Below are 26590 nucleotides of genomic sequence, written 5' to 3' on the forward strand. Positions count from 1 at the left end.
CTTCCCTCAGAACTTTTGTCTAAGGACCCTCTTACCTCAGAACCCTCGCCCCTCAGGACCCTCTGCCTGGAAGAACCTCACCCCCTAGGATCTTCCCCCTCAAGATCCTCTCCCCTCAGGAAGCTCTTCTCTCAGGACCCTCTTCCCTGAAAGCCCTCCCCCCTCAGAATCCTCTTCCCTCAGGACCCTCTTTCCTAAGGAAACTCTTCCCTGAGAAGACTTTCCCTTCAAGGCTCTCCTACTTCAGGTTTCTCTCCCCTAAGGACCCTCTCCTCTCAGGACCCTCTCTCCTCAGGACTATCTTCCCTGAGGAACCTCTCCCCTCAGGACCCTCTTCCCACAGAACCCTTTCCCTAAGGACCCTCTTCCCTGAGGACCCTCTTCTCTGAAAACCCTCCCCCTTCAGGACCCACTTTTCTAAGGACCTTCTTCCTTGAGGACCCTCTCTCCTCAGGACCATATCCCCTCAGTACCCTCCTCTCTCATGACCCTCTCCCCTCGTGACCCTCTTCCCTGAGGACATTCTCTATGCAGGATCCTTTCCCCTCACCACCTACCCTATTCCCTCAGGACGCTCTTCCCTGAAAACCCTCTTCCCTGAGGACCCTCTTCCCTGAGGGACCTCGTCCCTGAGGACCCTCTCCACTCAGGACCCTCCCACCTCAGGTCCCTCTCCCCTAAGGATCTTCTCTCCTCAGGACCCTCTTCCCTCAGGACTCCTGTCCCTCAGGACCCTCTCCCCTCAGGACCCTCTCCCCGCAAGACCCTCTTCCCTCAGGACCCCCTTCTCTCAGGACCCTCTTTCCTCAGGACCTAAGGTCTTCCCTGAGGACCTTCTCCCCTCAGGACCATCCCACCTCAGGACCATCTCTCCTCAGGACCCTCTTCCCTTAGGACTCTCTTGCCTTAGGGCCCTCTCCCCTCCGGACCCTCTCCCCTCACAACCCACTCTCTCCTCTGTAGAACCTCTCCCCTCAGGAACTTCGCCCTCAGGACCCTGTCTCTTCATGACCCTCTCCCCTCAGGAACCTCTTCTCTCAGAACCCTCTTCCCTGAGAATCCTGTTCCCTAAAAACCCTCCCCCCTCAGGATCCTCTTCCCTCAGGACCTTCTTCCCTGAGGACTCTCTCCCCTCAGGACCCTCTCCCTTCACGACTGCCTTTCCTTAGGACCCTCTCCCCTCAGAACCCTCTCCCCTCAGGACCCTCTTCCCTGAGGACCCTCTCCCCTCAGAACCATCTTCTCTCAGGACCTTCTTCCCTCAGGACCCTCTCTCCTCTGGACCCTCTCCCCTCACGACCCACTCTCTTCCCTGTAGAACCTCCCACCTTAGGACCTTCACCCTCAGGACCCTCTGTCTTCAAGACTCTCTCCCCTCAGGAACCTCTTCTCTCAGAACCCTCTCCCCTGAGGACCCTGTTCCCTAAAAAGCTTCCTCTCTCAGGACCCTCTTCCCTCAAGACCTTCCTCCAGGAGGATCCTCTCGCCTCAGGACTGTCTATCCTAACGACCCTTTTCCCTCAGAACCCTCTCCTCTCCCCTCAGGACCACCTTCCCTCAGAACCCTCTTCTCTGAGGAGCCGGTACCCTTAGGACCCTCTCCCCTCCGGATCCTCTCTTCACAGGACCATCCCACCTCTGGACCATCTCTCCTCAGGACCCTGTCCCCTTAGGACCCTCTCCCCTTAAGACTGTCTTCCCTCAGGACTCTCTATCCTCAGGACATTCTCCCCTCCAGACACTCTCCCTCATGACCTACTCGCTCCCCTGAGGACCGTCTCCCTCAAGACCCTCTTCCCACATAACCTTCCTCCCCCAGGACTGCCTTCTTTCAGATCCCTCTTCTTTCAGGACCCCCTCCCCAAAGGATCCCCTTCCCTCAGGACCCTCTTCCTTCAGGACCCTCTTCCCTCTGGATCCTCCTCCCTCAGGACCCTTTTCCCTCTGGATCCTCTTCCTTCAGGACCCTCTCCCCTCAAAACTCCCCTCAGGACCCCCCTCTGGATCCTCTCCCCTCAAGACCCCCTTCCCTCAGGACCCTCTCCCCTCAAAACTCTCTTCCCTCAGAACCCTTTCCCTAAGGACGCTCTTCCTCAGAACCCTCTCTCCTGAAGAACCTGTCCCCTCAGGACCTTCCCCCTTATGACTCTGTCCTCTCAAGACTCTCTCCTCTCAGGAACCTTTTCTCTCAGGACCCTTTTCCTTGAGGACCCTCTTCCCTGACGACCTTCTTCCCTGAAAACCCTCCTTCCCTCAGGACCCTATCCCCTCAAGACCTACCCTCTCCCTTCAACACCCTCTTCCCTCAGGACCCTCTTTCCTGAGGAATCTCTTCCCTGAGGATACTTTCCTTTCAGGATCCTCCCACCTCAGGACCATCTCCCCTAAGAACCCTCTCCCCTCAGGACCTACCCTCTCCCCTCAGGACCCTCTTCCTCCAGGATCCTCTTCCCTCAGGACCCTCTACCCTCAGGACCCTCTTATTTCCAAACCCTCTTCCCTCAGGACCCTCTTCCCTAAGGAACCTCTCCCTCAGGACCCTCTCCCCTCAGGACCCTCCTCCCTCAGTACCCTCCCCCCTCAGCAGCCTCCCCCTCAGGACCCTTTTCCCTGAGGACCCTCTTCTCTCAGGACCATCTCACCTCAGGACCCTCTCCCCCTAGGACCCTCTCCCCTCAGGACCTACCTTCTCCCCTGAGGAACCTCTTCCCTCAGGACTCTCTTCTTTGAGGATTCTTTTCCCTGAGGACCCTCTCCTCTCAGGATCATTTCACTTCAGGACCCTTTCTCCTCAGGGCCCTCTCCCCTTAGCACCCTCTCCCTTCAGGACCCTCTTCCCTCAGGACCTTCTTCCCTCATGCCTTCTCCCCTCAGGATCCTCCCCTTGGCTTAAATGATCCTCCCACCTTGGCCTCTCAATGTGCTAGGATTACAGTCGTGAGGCCAGATATTTAGCTTTTGCTTTTCTTTTTAACTTCAATTGTTTGATGTAACAAACCTTGCTGAGAGACCTAAATAATTAAATAATCATATAAACGCAGTGAATCTGAAGTCCTCTTCGACGTTCTCTTCAAGTTCTTTTCAACGTACTTGTACTGGAGCCTAAGATTTTCAACTCACAAATCTCAATAAATTAAACACAAATTATCAAAAGGTTAAGAAATCATTTGTGCATATCGCATCGGAATATCACGCAATGGGACTGAAATCTCTTTGCATTGGAATATCAAGCGATGGGACTGAAATCTCTTTAACACAAGCTAATAGTGGGTGTCTGTTAGCTGAGGACTCTCCCTCCACCCATGGCATCCTGCAGTCATGCACCCAAAGGCATCCTGTCTCCTGACCAGGGACATGGGCAAGGCAGCTGCTGAGATCTCGTCAGTGATTCTGATGGGTTGTAGACTGAGGTCATCCCAGTGTGAGCAGGGGACATACTCCTCATGGTCTGTGCCTGCAGAGCCTGTAATGCCTCCCAGGTGTGCACTAGATTGGCCCCTGAACCACAAATGTGCCTTTTCTGCCACAATAAATGCCTGTAACCCCAATGAATCTTTTTTAAATAACAGCTTCACTGAGATGTAGTTCATATACCATACAATTCACCCACTTAAAGTGCATAATTCAGTGGTTTTTAGTATATTCACAGGTATGTACAAACATTACCACAATCAATTTTAGAATACTTTCATCACCCCAAAAAGAAACCTCATCCCTTTTAGCTATCACACCCCTACCCTTTCACCACCCCCTTTCCAGCTCTAAGCAACCACTAATCCACTTTCTGTTTGTATGAATTTGCCTATTCTCAACATTTCATAAGCATGGAATCATGTATGTGGTATTTTGTGACTGACTTCTTTCACTAAGCATAATGTTTTCAAGGTTCTCAGTACTCCTGGTTACAGTTAGGGTTTTTTGTTTTGTTTTGCTTTTATGGCTGAATACTATTCCAGTGTACGGCTCTACTACACTTTGTTTACTCATTCATTAGTTGGTGGACATTTGGGTTATTTCCTCCTTTTGGCTATTATGAATAATGCCGCTATGAACATTCATGTACAGATTTTGTGCAGACATGTTTTCATTTCTCTTAGATATATGTAGGAGTAGAATTACTGGGTCATATGGTAACTCTATGTTCAACATTTAAGGAACTGCCAGATTGTTTTTCGAAGCTGCTTCACCATTTCACATTCCCACCAGAAACGTATGAGGGTCCCAATTTCTCCAAATTCTTGCTAATATGTGTTATCTGATTTTTTTAAATTATAACCATCCTAGTGGGTGTGAAGTGATATTACAATGCAGTTTTGATTTGTATTTCCCTGATGACTAATGATGTTGAGCTTCTTTAGGTGTGCTTATTGGCCATTTGTATATCTTTGAGAAATATCCATTTAGATCCACTTCCCATTTTTATTTTATTTTTTAATTTCTTTTTTCATTTTTCTTTTTCTTTTTTTTTTTTTTTTTTTTGAGACGGAGTCTCGCTCTGTCGCACAGGCTGGAGAGTGCAGTGGCGCGATCTCAGCTCACTTCAAGCTCAGGCTCCTGGGTTCACACCATTCTCCTGCCTTAGCCTCCCAAATAGCTGAGGCTACAGGCACCCACCACCACGCTTGGCTATTTTTTTTTTTTTTTTTTAGTAGAGACAGGGTTTCACTATGTTAGACAGGGTGGTCTCGATCTCCTGACCCCATGATCTGCCTGCCTCGGCCTCCCAAGGCACTGGGATTACAGGTGTAAGCCACCGCGCCCAGCCTATTTTTTAATTTCTATATAAAAATAGAGACAAGGTCTCATTATGTTGCCCAGGTTTGTCTTAAACTCCTGGACTCAAGTGATCCTGCCACCTCGGCCTCCCAAAGTGCTGGGATTTTAGGCACAAGCCATCCTGTGCAGACCATTGCCCATTTTTTAATTGGGCTGTCTTCTTACTGTTGACTTGTAGGATGCTTTATATATACTGGATATAGTCCCTCCTCAAATATATCACTTGTAAATATTTTTGCCAATTGTTTAGGTTGTCTTTTCACTTTCTTACTAATGTCTTTTGAAACATAAAAGCTTTTGATTTTGATGAAGTCCAATTTATCTATTGTTTCTCTTGTTATTCGTGCTTTAGGTGTTATAGCTCAGAATCTACTGCCAAATCTGAGGTCATGCAGATTCACCCCAAGTTTTATTCTAAGAGTTCTATGGTTTTAGCTCTTACATTTAGGCCTTTACTCCATTCTGATTTAACTTTTGTATATGGTGTGAAGTAGCGGTCTGACATCATTCTTTTGTAACATGGATATCCAGTTATCCCAGTGCCATTTGTTAAAAAGATTATTTTCTCAGGCCAGGCACAGTAGGTCATGCCTATAATCCCAGAAATTTGGGAGGCCAAGACAGGCGGATCACTTGAGGTCAGGAGTTCGAGACCAGCCTGGCCAACATGGTGAAACCCCATTTCTACTAAAGTAATTAAATAATCATATAAACGCAGTGAATTAACCGGGCATGGTGGTGCACAACTACAATCCCAGCTACTCAGGAGGCTAAGGCAGGAGAATCACTTGAACCTGGGAGGCAGAGCTTGCAGTGAGCCAAGATGGTGCCACTGCACTTCAGCCTGGGTGACAGAGCAAGACTCCATCAAAAAAAAAAAAGATTTTTTTTTCAATTGAAACTGGACGCCTTAAACCTTATAGAAAAAATAACTCAAGATGGATTAAATACTTAAATGTAAAACCCAAAACTATAAAAACTCTAGAAGAAAATCTAGGCAATACCATTCAGGACATAGGCACAGGCAAAAGATTTTATGACAGAAACTTCAAAAGCAATTGCAGCAAAAGCAAAAATTGACAAATGAGATCTAATTAAACTAAAGAGTTTCTGCACAGCAAAAGAAACTATCATCAGAGCAGAGACAACCTATAGAATGGGAAAAAATTTTTGCAACCTATCCATCTGACAAAGGTCTAACATCCAGAGTCTACAAGAACTTAAACAAATTTACAAGAAAAAAAAAAACATCAAAAAGTGGGCAAAGGACATGAACAGACACTTCTCAAAAGACGATATTTAAGCAGCCAATGAACATATGAAAAAAAGCTCATCATCATTGATTATTAGAGAAATGAAAATCAAAACCACAATGAGATACCATCTCACACCAGTCATAATGGCAATTTTTAAAAAGTCAAGAAACAACAGATGCTGACAAGGCTGTGGAGAAATAGGAACACTTTTACACCGTTGGTGGGAATGTAAACTAGTTCAACTATTGTGGAAGGGAATGTGACAATTCATCAAAGACCTAGAACCAGAAATACCATTTGGCCCAGCAATCCCATTACTGGGTATATACCCAAAGGAATATAAATCATTCTATTATGAAGAATGCATGCATGTGTATATTCATTGCAGCACTATTCACAATAGCAAAGACATGGAATCAACCCAAATGCCCACCAATGATAGACTGGATAAGGAAAATGTGGTACATACGTACCTTGGAATACTATGCCATAAAAAGGGACAAGATCATGTCCTTTGCAGGGACATGGATGGAGCTGGAAGCCATTATCCTCAGCAAACTAACCCAGGGAGAGGAAAGCCAAACACTGCATGTTCTCACTCATAAATGGGAGCTGAACAATGAGAACGCGTGGACACAGGGAGGGGAGCATCACACACTGTGGCCTGTCGGAGGGGTTGGGGGAGGGAGAGCATCAGGAAAAATAGCTAATGTATGCTGGGCTTAATACTTAGGTGATGTTGATAGGTGCAGCAAACCACAGTGGCACACACGTACCTACGTAACAAACCTGCACATCCTGCACATGTACCCCGGAACTAAAAAAAATTTTTTTTAAATGATTTTCTCCCATTGAATTGTCTTTACACACTTGCCAAAAATCAGTTGGTACAGGGTCAGGCACAGTAGCTCATGCCTGTAATCTCAGCACTTTGGGAGGCCAAGGTGGGCAGATCACTTGAGGTCAGGAGTTCTGAGACCAGCCTGGGCAACATGTTGAAACCCCATCTCTAATAAAAATACAAAAATCTGACAAGTGTGGTGGTGTGTGCCTGTAATCCCAGCTACTCGGGAGGTTGAGACAGGAGAATCACTTGAACCTGGGAGGCAGAGGCTGCAGTGAGCAGAGATCGCAGCACTGCACTCCAGCCTGGGTGACAGAGGGAGACTCCGTTTATTTCTGGACTCCCAGGCTATCTCATTGATCTATATGTCTGTCCTTACGCCAGTGCCACTAAGATTACTTAGCTTTGTAGTGAGTTTTGAAATACAGGAATCCTCCAACTTTTTATTTTTATTTTTATTTATTTATTTTTTTTGAGATGGAGTCTTGCACTGTTGCCTAAGCTGGAGTGCAGTGGCGCATCTTGGCTCACTGCAAGCTCCGCCTCCTGGGTTCACGCCATTCTCCTGCCTCAGCCTCCCAAGTAGCTGGAACTGCAGGCACCTGCCGCCACTCCTGGCTAATTGTTTGTACATTTAGTAGAGACAGGATTTCACCCTGTTAGCCAGGATGTTCTCAATCTCCTGACCTCGTGATCCACCTGTCTCAGCCTCCCAAAGTGCTGGGATTACAGGCGTGAGCCACCGTGCCTGGCCAACTTTTTCAATCTCAGTTTGGCCATTCTGGGTCCCTTATAACTCCATGTAAATTTTAGGATAAACTTGTCGATTTCTACAAAGTGGTCAGCTTGGATTCTGAGAGGGATGGCACTAAATCTGCATATCAATTCAGGAATTATTGCTCTCTTTACAATATTGTCTTCTAATCTATGAAAATGGGTTGTTTTCCCATTACGAGAGAGACGGAGTCTCCCGCCTGTCAGCCCCATGCTGGAGTGTGTAGTGGCCGGATCTCAGCTCTCACTGCAAGCTCCACCCCGGGTTTACGCTATTCTCCTGCCTCAGCCTCCCCGAAAGGGACTACAGGCTCACCACTGCCTCGCTAGTTTTTTTGTATTTTTTAGTAGAGACGGGGTTCATGTTAGCCAGGATAGTCTCGATCTCCCTGACCTTGTGGATCTCACTGCCCCGCCTCCCAAAGTGCTGGGATTACAGGCTTGAACCAATCACACCAGGCCTATTTAGAGTATATTCTTTTAATGTCTTTTCAACACTGTTTATAGTTTACAGGGGGTAAGTTTTATATTTATTTTGTTAAGTTTATTCCTAATTTATTCTTTTTGATGCTTGTCAGTTATTTTTTCGATGTAATTATTAGATTGTTTATTGCAAGTGTATACAAATACAATTGATTTTTTTTTTTTTTTGAGTCAGAGTCTTGCTCTGTCGCCCAGGCTGGAGTACAGTGGTGCAATCACTGCTCACTGTAACCACACACTCCCAGACTCAAGTGATCCTCCCGCCTCAGCCTCCCGAGTCTCTGGGACCACAGGTGTGCTCGGCCAATGTTTGTATTTTTGGTAGAGACAGGTTTTCACCATGTTGGCCAGGCTGGCCTCAAACTCCTAACCTCAAGTGATCCACCCACCTCGGCCTCCTCCAGTGCTAGGATTACAGGTGTGAGCCACCACACCTGGCCATGCTGTGTTTTCATTTTTACTTGTATCAAAGTATTTTCTAACTTATCTTATGATTTGAGCTATTGGTTATTTAAGAGTGTATTGGCCAGGCGCAGTGGCTCACACCTATAATCCCAGCACTTTGGGTGGCCTAGGCAGGCAGATCACCTGAGGTCGGGAGTTCAAGACCAGCCCAACCAACACAAAGAAACCCCGTCTCCACTAAAAATACAAAAAAGTTAGCCGGGTGTGGTGGTGCACGCCTGTAATCCCAGCTACTCAGGAGGCTGAGGCAGGAGAATCGCTTGAACCTGGGAGGTGGAGGTTGCAGTGAGCTGAGAGCACACCGTTGCACTCCAGCCTGGGCAACAAGAGCAAAACTCCGTCTCAAATAAAAATAAAAATAAAAATAAAGTGTGTTGTTTAATTTCCACGGTTGTGAATTTTACAGATTTCCATCTGTTATTGATTTCTAGTCTCATTCTTTTTTTTTTTTTTTTTTTGAGAGGGGGTTTTTCGCTTTCCCCCGGGTGGGGTTCGGTGGGCCGGTCTCCACTCACCGCAAGATCCGCCTCCCGGGTTTGCGCCATTCTCCTGCCTCAGCCTCCCGAGTAGCTGGGACTACAGGCGCCTGCCACCTCGCCCGGCTAGTTTTTTTGTATTTTTTTAGTAGAGACGGGGTTTCACTGTGTTAGCCAGGATGGTCTCGATCTCCTGACCTCATGATCCGCCCGTCTCGGCCTCCCAAAGTGCTGGGATTACAGGCGTGAGCCACCGCGCCCGGCCTCTAGTCTCATTCTTAAGGTCAGAGAAGATACTTTATATGATTTCAATATTTTAAAACATATTGAGACTTTTTTTGTGACCCATCCTGGACAATGTCTCACGTGCGCTTGAGAAGAATGTATATTCTGCTGTTGTTGGATGGAAATGTTTTGTGTATGTCCATTGGGGCTAGTTGGTTTGTAGAAAGGTTTGAGTTCTCTATTTCCTTACTGATCTTCTGTCTAGTTCTATCCACTACCGAAAGTGGGGTCTCCAAATATTATTGTAGAACTGTCTATTTCTGACTTTGATTCTATCAATTTCTCCTTTATACATTTTGCAGATCCGTTATTAAGCGCATGAATGTTAATATTGTTACATTTTATTGTACTGAACCTTTTATTAATATGTAATGTTCTTCTTTGCCTTTTGTAACAAGTTTTGATTTAAAGTCTATTTTGTTTGATATCAACAAGAGCAATCAGCCTGGCCAACATGGTGAAACTCCATCTCTACTAAAAATACAAGAAAGTTAGCTGGGCATGGTGGCACACACCTGTAATCCCAGCTATTTGGGAGGCTGAGACTGGAGAATCGCTTGAACTCAGGAGGCAGAGGTTGCAGTGAGCCAAGATAGTGCTGTTGCACTCCAGCCTGGGCAACAAGAGTGAGACTCCATCTCACAAAAAAAAAAAAAAGAAAGAAAGAAAGAAAAGTTAAAATGTCAATGTTTTCTTCCCAAAATTTAATAGCTTCTTCATTAAGCATTCCCCTAGTTATTGTAAGATTTTTATTAGATTCTGGAGACCCCAAAAAAGTTTACTCTGATCATTTTTGCCAGCTTAACCATAGCTTTGGTAGAGGGCTGAAATTGTGGAGCTCTCTAATCCTCCATTTTCAGTTGCTACCTGTCTGACTAGTTTGAGTCCAAAGGGAAAGACAAACGCAGCACACACATCCTTACTCATGGGCAGTGAAAGCAGATGTGATGGGCCCTGCGGACTGGTGTGGGTGGCATGCACTGGCCTCAGTGACTTTGCATCTTCAGTGCCTCATCTGGGCTTTGGTTTTATGCTAACATTGGATTTTCTCAGTCCACGCTGAAATATGTTGGGTATCACCACCAGCAGAGGCACAGGGCCCTGGGAGAGGCAGCCACATCACTATTCAGCACTGGCAAGCAAATCCCATCTGAAAAGGAAGGAGAGGACAAGGAGTCCTGACGGGGAGGTGGTCCTATGGGCACTCTGCTCTACCTGCAAGAGCTGAGGTTGCATTTGTGCTGGTGGGATGCAGCCAGGTCATTTGGATTTGAAAATCCCTTATTTTTCAGGGCCTAACCTTTACTTCTATCCATCTGAGTTCTCCCCGTCCCTCCTCTGCAGTTGGCCTATTTACAGGGCTCTGCCCAGTTGACCACAAAGGCCCAGCATTGGCCAGGGAAGGCAGGAGGTCTCCTGGGGAGGCGCACTTTGTAGAGTGAGTGCTGGAGGACAGGGAAGCCAAAGGTGCCACAAAGAGGACTGGGCACGCAGGGGCCTCCATGGCACAGCCTGGGAAGGAAGCACAGATCCCTCTCCATGTGAGGCTGGGCCACCCCTGAACCAGCCTTGCCCGTAAGGGCCTAGCTTTGTTTGCTAAGTGTGAGCAGGGCTGTGGCCCCTCCTGGTCTCAAGACAAAACCAGGCAGAAATGTACTTTTTTTTTTTTTTTTTTTTAGAAAACACTTTTCTTCATAAAGTGTGTTTTTTAAAATACACACTCATATTGTGAAGATTTTGGAAAGTACACGAAAATATAAAGAAAAAAAATTAACTTGATATTCACATACACCCCTTAAAGGACATCACCAGATACATGGGGAGTATTTACCCACCTCTTTTTCAGAGTGCAGAATGCAACTCTCAGCTTTTATTTATTTATTTATTTATTTATTTATTTATTTATTTATTTTTAGATGGAGCCTCGCTCTGTCACCAGGCTAGAGTGCAATGCCACAATCTCGGCTCACTGCAACCTCCGCCTCCCGGGTTCACGCCATTCTCCTGCCTCAGCCTCCTGAGTAGCTGGGACTACAGGCACCCGCCACCACTCTCAGCTAATTTTTTGTATTTTTAGTAGAGATGGGGTTTCACCATGTTAACCAGGATGGTCTCGATCTCCTGACCTCGCGATCCGCCTGTCTCGGCCTCCCAAAGTGCTGGGATTACAGGCGTGAGCCACCGCTCCCGGCCAGTTGTGCCAGGTTTTGCCATTAACAGACAAACAGGATGGGTCTTTCTGAGGCCTGGCATCTACCCCCTGCTCTCACAGGCTCTCCTCCCCAGGCCCGCCTGCCCTCCCCTTATCAACTCTGTCCACATGCTTCTGTTTCTGATTTGTACTTGGCCTTCCCTGGAGTCCTTGTTCCTGGCAGGATGAGGGCAGCATGCGAAGAAAGTGGGTAGCACTTACTGTATTTGGGTGAGGGGCAGAGGGTACCAATAGCATCCAGCTCACAGCAGCCACACCACCCTGTCAGTGTGCAGCAGCACATTAGATAGTAGACTGGCTTTGTAATTCCACCATCTGTGCCTGCGCCATGTTCCTTCTGTCCTGGACCTTGACAAAGCGGCCACTCCAGCACCTCCTGGGAGTCCCCGTTTCTGCTTTATACATTTTGGTGTTAGACTTTCTGTGGATTGCTCCTTTGGTTACCTTCTGTGTGCTATGTGATGGTCTGCCTGGAATCCAACTTGGTCGAAAAACACTGGGTCATTTCCCTCGGGGGACGAGGCCATGGCCTGTCCAGTGCTGTGCTCCCTCTCAGCCCTGACCAGCTGGTCCCTCCACAGCGGTCATCTTCCCAGAGCAGGCGACAAGAGGAAGCATTTGTCCTGTCTTCTCGCCTGACCTGGCTGCTTCAAACATTGGGACCACTGGTGCTCCTTAGGCTGCCCTGGCCGTGCAGAGACAGTGGCCCCTGACTGCCTCTCCCCGGCCATCCTGGACATGTTGCCCCAAAGTGGTCCTTTCCCACATTGCCCAGACCCTGGGCTCTCCTAAGGAAATGGAGGCCAAGCAGGACAGACAGCCCCACTCTGAGCTCCATCCTCCACCTCAACACATGCAGCCCATCCCTCCATCTGCCCCACCCTGTGCTCCCTCTCCTTCAAGTCTGCCTTCTGCATGAACTGCTTGCCTTTGGCCCATAAGCTTTATTGTCTCCTGGGTCCTAAAACAAAACTTTCTAAAAAGTCAAAACAAGAAATCATAAAAGACCAGGCTGGGAGTGGTGACTGACAACTATAATCCCATCGCTTTAGGAAGCTGAGGCAGGAGGATTGCTTGAGGAGTTTGAGACCAGCTTGGGCCACAGAATTAGATTCCCATCTCTAAAAATAAAAATAAATACATAAGTAAAAGAGCAGTTGATTGGATTGTGCAATTTTGATTTATTTGTTTGGAAAACGGAACTTAGAAGTTTTTCGGTTTTTATGAGACACGATCTCACAGACTGAAGTGCAGTAGCACGATCACGGCTCGCCACAGCCCTGACCTCCTGGGATCAGGTGATCCTCCCACCTCAGCCTCCCAAGTAGCTGGGACTACAGGCATATGCCACCATACCCGACTAATTTTTGGATTTTTTGTAGAGACGGAGTTTTACCATGTTGCCCAGGCTGGTCTCAAACTCCTGAGCTCAAGCGATCCGCCCATCTTGGCCTCCCAAAGTGCTAGGATTACAGAATTTGAAGATAGAAGATGAATTTTCAGAGGAAGCTCTAAAAATGTCTATTTTCTCAGGAAAAATCAAATCATAAAGACTTACATAATAGGGTTTTTGTCATCAGGGAACACAGGAATCAATTTAAACGCCCAACCATTGGGATAGGCTCAGTAAAAAAAAATAGCATGTCCGTAAGATGAGGCCTCTGCAGCTACAATAGTGTCATTCTCAAAGAATCACAATGCCGGAGCTACAGAGTGGGTCCCGAAAGAGGCAAGGTACAAAAGGGCATGTGATCTATGCCACTACTACCTTTGCACACAACCTGTTAAGAATGAATTTTATCGGCCGTGGCCCAAGCCCGTAATCCCAGCACTTCTCGTGAGCAGCCGGTAATGCTGATCACGAGGTCAGGAGAGATCGGTGACCATCCGGGCGGTAACAGGGTGAAAACCCTGCCTTCTACTAAAAATACAAAACTAGCCGGTGAGAAAGTGCATGGCGCCAGTCCCAGCATTGAGGCTGAGGCAGGAGAATGGCGCGGACCCGGGAGGCGGAGCTTCGCGGTGAGCTGAGATCTGGCTGACGCATTCCTGCTTCGCGACAGAGCCAGACCCGCCTCAAAAAAAAAAAAAAAAAAAAAAGAATGATTTCTACGGCCAGGCTGCAACTCAAGCCTGTAATCCCAGCACTTTGGGAGGCCGGTTATAGCGATCAATGCAGGCCGAGATCGAGACCATCCTGGCCAAACACAGTGAAACCCCGCCTCTACTAAAAAAATACAAGAGAAAAACAGCCACAGTGACACACCTGTAGTCCCAGCTACTCGGGTTTGAGGCAGGAGAATGCATGTGAAACTCCCAGGAGGTAGAGCTTGCAGTGAGCCAAGATCACCACTGCACTCCAGCCTGGGCGACAAAGCAAGACTGGCCTCAAAAAAAAAAAAAAAAAAAATGAATGAATTTATTTAGCATGCCAGGTCATGCCTATAATCCCAGCACTTTGGGAGGCCGAGGCAGGCAGATCACGAGGTCAAGAGATCGAGATCATCCTGGCCAACATGAGGAGATACCCGGCTTCATTGAACACAAAATTAGTCGAGATGCACTCAGTTCTGTTACTGGGAGGTTGGGGCAGGAGACGAACCCGAGATGGAGGTTGCAGTGAGCCAAATCTGTGTTGACAGACCAGCCTGGGTCAGGAGCCAGACTCCATCTCAAAAAACAAAACAAAAACAAAAAAATGAATTTCATTTCTTTAAAAAATGATTATATTGAGATGGGTTCACTCTCTGTCACTTCCAGGTTGGAGTTCAGTGGCGCGATCATGGTGCAATCATGGCTCACTGCAGCCTCAACCTCCTGGGCTCAAATGATCCTCCCACCTCAGCCTCCCAAGTAGCTGGGACTACAGGTTCATGCCACCACGCCTGGCTAATTTTTTGTATTTTTGTAGAGACAGGGTCTCTCCATGTTGAGCAGGCCGGTCTGAACCTGGGCTCAAGTGGATTGAATTGTACATTTTAAAATGGTTAAATAAAACTACTTCTTTTTTTTTTTTTTGAGACGGAGTCTCGCCTGTCGCCCAGGCTGGAGTGCAGGGCGCTGATCTCGCTCACTGCAAGCTCCTCGGGCCCCGGTTCACGCCATTCTCCTGCCTCAGCCTCCCGAGAAGTTGGGGATCACAGGCTCTCACAATCAGCCTCTCGCTAATTTTTATATTTTAGTAGAGACGGGTTTCACCTCCCGTGGGTCTCGATCTCCTGACCTTGTGGATCCCGGGCCTCACCAGCCTCCTAAAGTGCTGGGATTACAGGCTGGGAGCCAATCATACCGCCAAAATAAAACTACTATTACGTGACACATGAAATCCAAAATGTAGTGTTCATCTATAAAGGTTTATTGCCATACATCCTCCCTCATTCACCTCCGGTTGCCTATGGCTGCCTTCTCAAGGCAACGGCAGGCTTGAACGGTTGTAACAGGGACCATACAGCTGGCAAAGGTGGAAGTATTTACCTCTGGACCTCCACAGAGAATGCTTGCCAACTCCTGATCTATATACACACGGTAGAGAAGGTCTCCAAGGCAACACACGGCTCCTCAATAGAGACTAACCGTGGGATGATGGAACTATCTGTGGTTTTTCATCTTTTTTTCTGTATTTCCATTCTTTGTCTATAATAAGCATGTACTGCTTTTATAACAACAAAAGTGGAAGTTTTCAATGAAATTGCATACTCACAAAAACCTTCTCTGCACTCCCACCACTCCTGCCAGCAGCTGCACCCCCAGGGGACCGGGGGCTTCTCCCCGAAACAGTGGCCAGTAAAAGGAGCACTCCTCCAGGACCAGGGAGAGCAGGCTCCGGGGGCAGGAAGAGCGCATAAAGCAATGTCTGGGACCGGGGTGTGTGACCAGCTCTGACCTGCATCCCTGTTCAGGCCACAGCAAGCTCCACAGGGCAGGGACCAGGCATGGGTGCTGGGCCACGTGAGGCTCTGCCCATTGCAGCACTGACCCCCTGAGAAGCCCCCACCTGGTGGGGCTTATTCCCTATCACAAAGATAGTGGTCAGGAGGCCTGGGCCCTCTTCTCTCCACCGAAAAACAGAGGGGCCAACTTGGTGACCTGAGAGTCCAGCTGCTTGGAGACCCTCTGCTGGGCAAGGGGTGGGCACGGTTGAGGAAAGGGCAGCGGGACGTCCCCATGGCTGGGGGCAGTGGGCAAGTGGTCCGAGAAGTGAGCCTGGGAGAACTGACACAAAAATCAGGGCTGGAGATGAGGCCTTGGGGAACCACTCCCAGGCTCCTCTGAGCAGGCACAGACTCCCCACAGAGGCAGAGAGGCCACCACCCTGGCCTGCCTAAGAAGTGAGGCTCGGAGAGGCCAGGTCAGACCAGTCAGCTCATCGGGGACAGATGGGCACTGTGGCCAGGCCCTACCACAGAGGGAGAGCCTGCGACCACCCTCCCCTTGGTCTGGAGGGGCTCCCCTAGAGCCTCAGTGCTTTCTCTGTGTTCCCAGGTGTCTTCCTGCCCCCGTCCCCAGCAGTGGCAAATGAACCAGTCCTGGAAGAAGTGGGGATCATGGCCTTGACACCCCTGGCCGAGATGCTAACCAGCTTGCAGCCCAGCACCATTCCGGGCTCACTCATGAGCCCCCTGACAGGCACCCTCAGCACGCTGCTGTCCGGCCCAGCACCCCTGTCACAGAGCAGCCCCCTCACCGGCTTCCTGACCAGCCCCGTGGCGGGGCCCCCAACGGGCACACTGGCCAGTTCCCTGGGCCTGCCCTCCACTGGCCCCCTGACTCCCAGCAGCCCCCTGGCAGGCCCTGTGGCCGTGTCCCAGAGCAGCCCCCTGATAGCCCCCGTGACGGGCACGGTGGCCGTCTCTCTGAGCAGCCCCCTCCTCAGCTCCACTGCCACCCCACTAGGGGTCTCTCAGAACCTGCTGGCCAACCCCATGGGCAACCAGGTCCTGCCAGAGGCCCCAAGGCTGCGGCTGGCTGAGCCCCTCCGCAGAGGCCCCTCTGGGCCCCACTCCCCAGCTTGCATGGTACCTGCTGCCACCACCAAAGGTAACGGGTGTGCTGGGTGGTGGGTGGCATAGTGGGCAGGGCAGAGCCCTCCCACCTCACTCTAATACCCCTCCTTTCATTTCTGTCCCCTCCACATCACTAGTCCCACTCTCCACTGAGCCCCCCCGGTCGACTCAGGACCCAGAGCCTCTCAGCACGGCGTTTGCAGGCACACCCCTCCAGACCTCCACCCCCGTCGGAGCCATGGGCACACCTGCTCCCGAGACGGCCTTCTCCTTCAACACTTCAGACACACAGACTCAGCCCAGTGCCACCCAGGAACAAGTGGTCCCTGCATCTGTCCCCAGCTCCCCCACTACCTCCCCCACAGTCACTGTCCTTGCCTCTGCCCCCGCCCTCACCCCTCAGGTTGCCACCAGCTACACCCCCTCAAGCACCACCCACATCGCCCAGGGTGCCCCCCATCCCCCTTCCCGAATGCACAATTCCCCAACCCGGAACCTGCCTGCCCCCCACTCTCCTCCACACAACCCCCACTCCCCACCTCGTACATCATCCTCCCCGGCTTCAGTCAATGACTCTCGGGGTCCACGCGCCACGGAACCATCGAGGAAGAGCATGATGGAGGTGGAACGGAAGCTGGCCCACCGCAAGACGAGCAAGTTCCCCGAGAGCGCCCGAGGTCAGTGACACTGCGGGCTCCTTGCGGGTCGGGCCCCAGGCCCTCTCCCTGCCGCCTGCCTGGGCTGCTGACCCCAGTCCCTCTCACCCTCTCACCTGGGCTGATGAGACCCTGTGTCCCCAGAGTCGAAGCAGCTGGCCTGGGAGAGGCTGGTGGGTGAGATCGCCTTCCAGCTGGACCGAAGGATCCTGTCCAGCATCTTCCCAGAGCGCGTGCGGCTCTACGGCTTCACTGTCTCCAACATCCCGGAGAAGATCATCCAGGTGTGTGGCCAGGGGCCTGCAGGGACAGGGGGCAGGCTGGCCCATGAGGGGCTGTGGGGACCCTGCATTCTGGCCAGGCCAAACGTGCCATGACCTGAGGAGTCCCTGGGATAGAGGAAGCTGACTGCTCAGTGCCAGCGGCCGGCGGGTGTTGGGGCGTCTGGCAGTGGGAGCCCAAGGTCTCCTCGGAGGAAGGCGAGGTGGGGGGTTTCAGCAAGGTCGGGCGGCTCTTGCCCTTTGCCACCAGGATGGCCTCCTCTGTGGACACATGTGGAGAATGATGCTTTGCCAACACGCCCGAGTGTGCGTCTGTGCCACGCGTGTGGCAGGCTGTAGAAGGCACGGGGAAGCTGGATTGGGGGTGTGCGCCTGCCGGGCAGGGAGGGCAGCTGCATCGCTACTTACCACTCGGGCTTCTCTTGAGAAAACAGCCCAGCCGCACTCCCGGCCGCTTTTTCTCTCCAGCTGTGATTATCTGTGGATTGCAGGCCTCTGTGTAGCCTGAGCAGGAGCTACTGTGAGCCGCGTGGGTCCAGGTTTGAGCTTTGCCTCTGGTTAAAGCATCCTTTGGTTAGTTTTGTGTGTGGAGGTTTTTGTTTGTTCGTGTTTTTTGTTTTCAGATGGACTCTCGCTCTGTCACCTGCCCAGGGTGAGCTGAGATTGCGCCATTACACTCTAGCCTGGGCAACAAACCAAGACTCCACCTGAAAAAAAAAAAAAGAGTACACAATAGTGTATGTACCCAGCTCACTGCAACCTCTGCCTCTCAGTTCAAACGATTCCGCTGCCCCAGCCTCTTCTTTCAAGACAGCCCAGGCTGAAGAACAGTGGCGTGATCCTAGCTCACTGCAAGCATGAACTCCTAAGGGTTCAAGCCTCCCAAGTAGCTGGTGACCACAGGTTTACACTACCACGCCCAGCTAACATACATATATATATATTTTGTTGTTGTTGTTGTTGTTGTTGTTGTTGTTGTTGTTTGAGATGGTGCTTCGCTCTTGTCGCCCAGGCTGCAGCGTAATGGTGCGATCTTGGATCACTACAACCTCTGCCTCCCAGGTTCAAGCAATTCTCCTGCCTCAGCCTCCCAAGTAGTTGGGATTACAGGCACGCACCACCACGCCCGGCTAACTTTTTTGTAGTTTTAGTAGAGACAGGGTTTCTCCATGTCGGCCAGGCTGGTCTCAAACTCCCGACCTCAGGTGATCCGCCCGCCTCAGCCTCCCAAAGTGTGGGGATTACAGGCATGAGCCACCACGCCCAGCCCCAAAAGGAAAGCTTTTAAAGACAGAGACGTCCATGTAAGCTGCCTTGAAACCAAGTTTAGAAGTCACAGAAGCTCACTGCAGTGGCCTTGTTCATTGGTGAATGCCACTGTTTGCTTAGAAAGTGGCCTTGAGCAAGCAGGCCTGGAATCCTCACCTCTTTTTTTTTTGAGACAGAGTCTCAGCTTTTAGTCAGCCTCAGGTTGGAGTGCAGGCTGGGATTCAAGCTCACTGCAAGCTCCTCGGCCCTGGGTTCACACGCATTCTCCTGCCTCAGCCTCCTGAGTAGCTGGGATCACAGGCGCCTGGCCACCAGCCTCGGGGTTAATTTTTTGCATTTTTTTAGTAGAGACGGGTTTCACCGTGTTAGCCAGGATGGCCTCATCTCCTGACCTCGGATCCGGCCACTACCAAGCCTCCCAAAGTGCTGGGATTGCGGAGCTTTCACCGCGCCTCGCAGAATCCTGCACTCCTTGAGGAAGTTTTGTGGGATAAACTTGTTACAGGCTCATGTATGAGAGGACTTCTTCTTCACAGCCTTTCCCTACTGCAACTTTTTTTTTTTTTTTTTTTTTTTTTTTTTTTTGAGACTGAGCTCCTCGCTCTGTCAGCTTCAGGGCTGAGTGCAGTGGCCGGATCTCAGCTCACTGCAAGCTCCACCTCCCAAGTTCTCACGCTTATTCTCCTCTGCCTCAGTCTCTCAGGTGGTAGCTGGGACTACAGGCCTCAGCCACTGGCCTCCAAGGTTTTTTGTACTTTTTAGTAGAGACGGGTTTCACCAGAAAGAAGCCAGATGGTCTCGATCTCCTGACCTCGACATCCGCCCGTCTCAGCCTTCCAAAGTGCTGGGATTACAGGCTTGAGCCACCGCGCCCGGCCGCAACTTTTTTTTAAGATGGGGTCTCACTCTGTCGCCCAGGCTGGAGTGCAGTGGCATAACCATGGTTCACTCAAGTGGCCCTCCCATCTCAGCCTCCCTGCTAACTGGGACTACAGGCGTGCACCAACATACCTGGCTAATTTGTTTATTTTTTTTTAATTTTTATTTATTTATTTATTTTTGAGATAGAGTCTTGATCCTGTCACCCAGGCTGGAGTGCAGTGGTACAATCTCAGCTCTCTGCAGCCTCCACCTCCTGGGTTCAAGCAATTCTCCTGCCTCAGCCTCTCGAGTAGCTGGGATTACAGGCACCCGCCACCATACCTGGCTAATTTTTGTGTATTTTTTTGGTAGAGATAGGGTTTTGCTGTGTTGGCCAGGCTGGTCTCAAACTCCCTGCCTCAAGTGATCCGCCTGCCTCTGCCTCCCAAAGTGCTGGGATTACAGGCATGAGCCCAGCCTTAAATTTTTTTTATTTATTTTTTATTTTTTTATTTATTTTTTTTTGAGACAGAGTCTTGCTCTGTCACCCAGGCTAGAGTGCAGAGGCCCAACCTTGGCTCACTGCAACCTCCGTCTCCCAAGTTCAAGCAATTCTCTTGCCTCAGCCTCCCAAACTGAGGCTTGAGCTGTGGCCAGGTGTGAGCCACCATGCCTGGCCTTGAAGGAATATTTTTAAGACAGGGTGATATTTATAAGACACAACTGACACACCTCAGCCAGGCGTGGTGGCTCACGCCTGTCATCCCAGCACTGTAGGAAGCCGAGGCGGGCAGATCACCTGAAGTCAGGAGTTTGAGACCAGCCTGGCCAACGTGATGAAACCCCGTCTCTACTAAAAATACTAAAACATTAGCCGGGCGTGGTGGCATGCGCCTGTAATCCCAGCTACTTAGGAGGCTGAGGCAGAAGAATCCCTTGAACCCGGGAGGTGGAGGTTGCAGCAAGCCGAGATCGAACCACTGCACTCCACCCTGGGCGACAGAGCAAGACTCCGTCTCAAAACAACAAGACACAACTCGCTGCACTGTGAGATGTGAGGGCACTGCCATTCCCCAGGGTGGGGGCCCCCGCGTGACCTGGTGCTCAGTGCTCACCGGGGCCACTGCCTGTAACCCTCAGAACACTCCTGCACGTGGCACCATGATTTCCTTCACATCCCAGCAGCAAAACTGAGGCTCAGGCCCAGGGTGGTGCAGAAGCAGCCGTTAAGCATGGCTGTCCGCGGGCCCTTACTCCTGTGCTGAACCTCGATGGTGTCTTCCTGCTCCCACAACTGTGCATATTGCTCATTTGCCTAGAAGGCTCAGGGGCCAAGAACCTCCCGCTGGGGAGAGACGGGCGCATCCCAGGCACGTCCCATGCAACAGGGGTGCTGAGCACAGGCTCTGGGAGCACTTAGCAGAGGTTGGCGTCACATTAACTGGGCCCAGTCCTAAGTCCAGCCCCAAGCCTGGTACCCTGCACACACGACGACCAGCCTGGGAGCCTTCCCCAAGGGGTGGTGCCTGAACAGCTTGTCTGGGCAAGAGTGTTCCCAGCAGGTTGGGGACCACCACGTCAGGCATCTGGGACACAGTAGGACGTAGCTGGAAGAGAGGTGCAGGGACAGATTGGGGGACACTGGAGGGTGGCCCTCCCCCAAGTGTTGGAGCAGTGGAAACTATACGAGGAGCTCAGGCAGGGGCTAGCCCACCCAACTCCACTTCAGACCCGTGGCTCTGTGGGCCTGTGCAGAGAGTGGGCAGGGCCAAGCCTGGAGGCGGGGGCAGCTGCACCTGAGACAGGCTGCAAAATTGGCAGGGCCCAGTGCAAAATGAAAATAATTCAAAACTTAGAATTTCAGGATGGTGCCAACAGAGCATTGAGCTGGGCACTGGGCTTTCCACAACTGCCCAGGTCACACATCCAGGGGGCAGTGGCAGGCGGGGTGGGAGGGGCTGCCTTCATGATTACAGGCCTTAGGGTGGGACCCAGTCACTGCCGGGCTGGTGGGAGGACACAGGGCATGAGGAAGTGAGTGGAAACTGACCCAGATGTGCTGGTTTCCAGGCCCAGGAGGAGGCAGGTGAAGGAGACAGGCCCCTCAGTGCTGGGGCCAACACTTGGCTGGGGTTGTCAGTTCAGTGCTGGGGGAAGAAAGGGAGTTCCCTAGGGGGTGTGCAGGCTAGAGGGTGTTGAGGATGGAGGCCAGGGTAAGGAAGCGGGGGCCTTCAGACGCTGAGAGGGAGCAGAGCAGGGAGCCAGGAGGAGGCCTGGGAAAGACCCCAGACCCCTGGGTCAGGGGACCCTGTGCGCCTCCAGATGCCTAGCCACGGCCCCTGTCCTCAGTCCCTGGAGGCCTCAGCCCAACTGCAATCCCTGGTGGTGGGTGGAGCAGATGACAGGGTTGGGGCATCCTCTTTCACCCTGTGGATGAGGCCCCACTGGGGAGCTTTGGGAGCCACCTGCCCCGCCCGGATCAGGCCTTGAAGACCTCTCTGTCCGGCTCTGCCCACTGGGCTTCCCTGTCCTAAACCCTTGAGGTCCCTTGCAGAACCTCCCCACCGCACACCCCTCGGATCCTGGCCGTCTCGCAGCCTCACGTGCCCCTCGGTCTTCCCCTTACCTGCCTGTGTGTGGAGGTGTGGCAAAGGAGGGTCCCTGATGGCCGCTCTCCCCGCAGGCCTCCCTGAACCCCAGTGACCACAAGCTGGATGAGGAGCTGTGCCAGATGCTCACACAGCGTTACGTGAGCATCATGAACAGGCTGCAGAGCCTGGGCTACAACGGGCGGGTGCACCCTGCGCTGACCGAACAGCTGGTGAACGCCTATGGCATCCTGCGAGAGCGCCCGGAGCTGGCGGCATCCGAGGGCGGCACCTACACTGTGGACTTCCTGCAGCGCGTGCTAGTGGAGACCGTGCACCCTAGCATGCTCACCGATGCGCTGCTGCTGCTCTCCTGCCTCAACCAGCTGGCGCACGACGACGGCAAGCCCATGTTCATCTGGTGACGCTGGAGCTGGGAGGTCCAGGCTCACTCAACCCCACAGTCTTCTGCACAGCCATTAAAGCTTCCCACAGACGCTGGTCGCTGGGCCTGTGCCAGCACTCCTGGGTGGTGCTGCCTCCTCTGAGGTGGCTCACCAGGCCCCTGCACCGTGCCCCTTCAGCCCTGCCTGCCCTGGAGGTCAATGCCCATCCTGGACCCTCTGCGAGAGCCCGAGAGGCCAAGGCTCAGCAGTGGTCTGCAAGGGGTTGGTCTGAAGGCCCCCAGGCTCCCCTCCCATGGCACTGAGAGCAGTGGGAGCTCCTGGGACCTGGATGGGGAAGGGTAGGAACCAGGAAGGGGTGAAGCGGGGAGGGAAGGGCTGTGGCTCTGTGCCTGCCGCAGTGGTGAGGGGCACGGAGCTGGCAGAGGTGGGAGGAGACAAGGATGTGGGTGTGGGATCCCTGCCTCCATACTAGGCCGGGGCTGGGTGAGGGGTGGAGGGGGGCAGTCTTCCAGGCCTTGAGGACAAGAGGACATTCAAGGGAAAAGAGCCAGGAGAAAGCATCCTCACCCCAACCTGGGCATGGGGCAGCCCAGTGAAGTGGCGGCCCCTTCCCAAGACACCCAAGGCCATCCCATAGGTCCTGGAGACTTTGAGAGAGATTCAGAGCTGGCAAGGGCAGACGCCACCTGCTACAGGAGCTGAGGAGCACAAGCAGGATTTGGGGGCAGGCCAGGGGCCTCCCACAGTGCACTAAGGGCAGATGGGGTGCTGGGAAGGGCTTGTGGAGAGTGCAGGAAGCTGAGGGAGCCGGCCAGGATGGGAAGTCCCTGGGGAGGAAGACATGGGAGGGGAGAAGCGCAGTGTAGGAAAGCGCAGAGGGGCCCACACCACAGGGTGAGACAGGAGCAAGTCTGCAGGCAGGAAGGCAAGGAGGCTGGCTGCCATGGGAGGGAGATCAAAACCCCAACTGAGGAGGGTCCTGGGGCACCAGTGCTTGCCAGACAGAGAGGATAGCATGAGGCAACAGTGGACCCACAAGGTCTGAGTTCCAATGGGAATCTTTCAGCAACCAGCAAGGAGTCCAGGGAAGGAGCGGGTATGCAGGGTGTGCCAGGCCCTCCGAGGATGCCTGGGCTGCTGAGCTTCCTGCCTCTGCCCTCCCCACTCCCAGGCCTCCAGGGAATCCAGCCAGACACCCAGCCTCTTCGTCCCTGGGAAGGGCAGGGAAGAGCTCCGCCAGAAGCCTCTCCACCTCCCTGCCAACTCCCAGGGCTATTTAAGAGACGCTTGCACCCAGCTGACTGGGAGAGTGTGTGCTGGTTCACAGGCCCAATTAGAAAGGTGGGAGGCGAGCAGAGCCTGGGAGCTACCGGCCATCCTGTCCTGGGAGCTCCTGAGGGTATGCCGGAGCGCTCCACGAATGGGGAGAATGGGGAAATGCTTCCGTCTGGCTCGCGTGCAGCAGCAGAGCTACCCGCAGGGCAGAACCAACAGTCGCTCTCCTTAGATTGGAAGCTCCATGGGGTAGGGCCACAGGGCCATCACCACTGCGGGCTGGCCTTTTGGGGGACTTTGTGGGGCGCTAGGCGGGAGTCCATCCCTCCTCAGGTGTCAGGTCTTTGAACTCAGGCGCCCGACACCACCGGGCCGCAGAGAGACGGGTAGCGGGTGGGGTGGATTCTGCCGTCTGGGCAGCCGGAGTGCGCGACTTATTCTATGCTGACCTGCGTGGGGGCGGGTACAGGGGAGCCGGGGGCAGAGCACACTGTTTGCTCCTCACCAGCCCTGCGCAGCCCGCACTCAAGAACGGTCGTCCTCCACTTGCCGCAGGCTGCATCCCGATCCCGCTTGCGTTGGGCGGACCTCACAGGTTCCCTGTGTGACCTTCGCGGGTGTATAGGGCGGGGCAAGGAGGATCCAGGGTGGGGATTTGAGATCAGGTCCCTTTCGGGTTTTCTTTCTGAAGCGCCCCTCTGCCTACGCCCGCGCCTCCGCCAGGCTCGCTGGGTCAGCACCTCACCGGCTTTGCGCACACGCTGTGCCACGCGGCCTTCACCCCTGTGACTCCCCCGCAGCTCGCGCTGATGCACCGACAAGTCAGCTTGTCCTCTGGAAGCCAATGAGTCTCCCCGGCGCCCCGCGGCCGAAGAGTTAGGTGTACCATGCAATCCCCGCCCAACTGGCCCCGGGCGACTGACGCCCTGCGGCCCTCGCCCTTCCCGCACCCGGCTTTGCACGCCCTCCACGGCTTGGCCCACGAGCTGCTCTCCCCGGCCTACTGGGCCCTGGACCAGCTGCTGGGCTGCTGTGCACCAACGGCGAGCCCGATCAGCCTGGGGTGGCTGAGAAGGGCGGCGAGCGGCGTCGTGGCGCTGCTGCTGCTGGTGGTGGTCGGCCTGCCCTTGGCGCTGACCCGCCTGCCACTCTGGCTGGCGCTGCAGGTTTGGCGCCGCCCCTTCTGCTACCGTCCCCCTCCGCTGTGCTGGGCGCCGCCCGCGCTCTGGCGCCCGCCTGCCGAACCCGGGCGCTGCTTCATCTTCCTCATGGCCAATCTGTGCCTGCTCCTGGACAGGCTGTCGCGCTTCAGCAACCTGCCGCACAGCCAGCGACGGGCTGAGGCCATTGGCGCCGCGCTCTATAGGGCTACGGACTGCAGCCAGCTGTGGCCCAGGGCGCCGCGTGGGACGCTGGTGGGCTCGCTGCCCGTGGGTCTGGACGTTGTGTGCCTGCAGGAGGTATTCGATTTGCGCGCAGCTCGTCACTTGGTGAATCGCCTGACGCCCAGCCTGGGCCCGGTGCTGTACGACGTGGGCACACTTGGCCTACAGACCGGGCCGCACCTCAAGCTACTGGACAGCGGGCTGCTGCTGGCCTCGCGCTACCCGCTGCTGTGCGCCACCTTCCGTTGCTTCCCCCACGCGCGTGGCGAGGACACACTGGCCTCCAAGGGACTACTGTCCACACAGGTACTGGCCTACCCCGCCCAGAGCACAGAGGGGGCGGGGTTCGGCCAAGAAGGCGAGAGAAGCTGGGGCCGTCCGTGGTGTTGCAGGCGCAGCTGGGCAGCCTGGACGGGCGCCACATCGTGGGATTCCTGCACTGCACGCACTTGCAAGCACTGGCTGGTGAGCCCTGCGGGTGGGTCCTCAGAACAGGTCCCGCCTCTCCGTGGCGGCTACTGATCCCTACATTTGCCTGCACCCCGCCCCCACCTCCCGCCCTATGTTCACTGCCCCAGGCATGGGAATTCCTGAGAGGTGCCTGTCGGGCTCACAGATCAGGAACTGGGGAGCCGGGAGCTGACTGTCCAAGATGCGGGTCCGAATCTGGAGGCGAGCCCACCCCACCCCCCTTCCCCGCGCAGAGGACGGGCCCTTGCGCAGCAAACAGCTGACGCTGCTGCTGGACTGAGCCGAGAAGTTTGAGGCTGAGAGCGAACAAAGTGGAGGGGTCGTGGCTTTACGCGTGCTCCTGGGCGACCTAAACTTCGATAACTGCTCGAAAGGTCCAGCAGGAGGGGAGGGCAGGGAGGCAGGGGCGGAGCCAGGAGGCCCGGCCCCGCCCACCGCGCTCCAGCCTCTCTTTGCGCTGCAGCAGTAGCACAAGCTCTTCTGCCGCTTCCAGGACCCCTGCCGGATGGGCACGCGCCAAGAGCAGCCCTGGGCCCTGGGTATCGTGCTTGGGGGGAGGGTACCAGAGCGGGGAGTGGACCTGGGGAGCGCTGTCGGCCGAGGCTCTGGCTGATGCCTCCCTCCCCCAGATCCCCCAGGGACCGCACTGCGCAGCTCCATGCTCCACCACTCCGTGGCCTCCTCCCCCGAGATGCTGAGGCGGTGAGTGGCGACCTGGAGGTAGGCACTGCCCGCCTGAAGCGCGCAAAGGGGCCCTGGCCTTGGTGACACCGCCCCCTTCCAGGACCCTGGAGCAGGAGAAAGGGCGCTACCTCTACCTGGC

The 26590-nt window shown here is 53.3% G+C and overlaps 1 protein-coding gene across 2 annotated transcripts in view; it reads left to right on the top strand.

Annotated features, from left to right (window-relative positions):
- SPATC1 (spermatogenesis and centriole associated 1) overlaps positions 1 to 22733 on the top strand; it is a 38706-nt gene extending 15973 nt beyond the window's left edge. The window contains exons 2-5 of one of the 2 annotated variants that reach the window (XM_003918737.5): positions 16054 to 16608; positions 16712 to 17251; positions 17375 to 17514; positions 22325 to 22733. In XM_003918737.5, the coding sequence (XP_003918786.1) occupies positions 16054 to 16608; positions 16712 to 17251; positions 17375 to 17514; positions 22325 to 22654 (1565 nt within the window). In that variant the 3' untranslated portion in view covers positions 22655 to 22733. Of the gene's footprint in view, positions 1 to 16053; positions 16609 to 16711; positions 17252 to 17374; positions 17515 to 17979; positions 18059 to 22324 lie in introns of those variants that run through there. The other variant, XM_009198907.4, reaches the window with a different exon arrangement.
- Positions 22734 to 26590: the final 3857 nt, after the last annotated feature.

This window comes from Papio anubis, chromosome 8 (assembly GCF_008728515.1).
Source record: "Papio anubis isolate 15944 chromosome 8, Panubis1.0, whole genome shotgun sequence".
Taxonomy (NCBI): domain Eukaryota; kingdom Metazoa; phylum Chordata; class Mammalia; order Primates; family Cercopithecidae; genus Papio; species Papio anubis.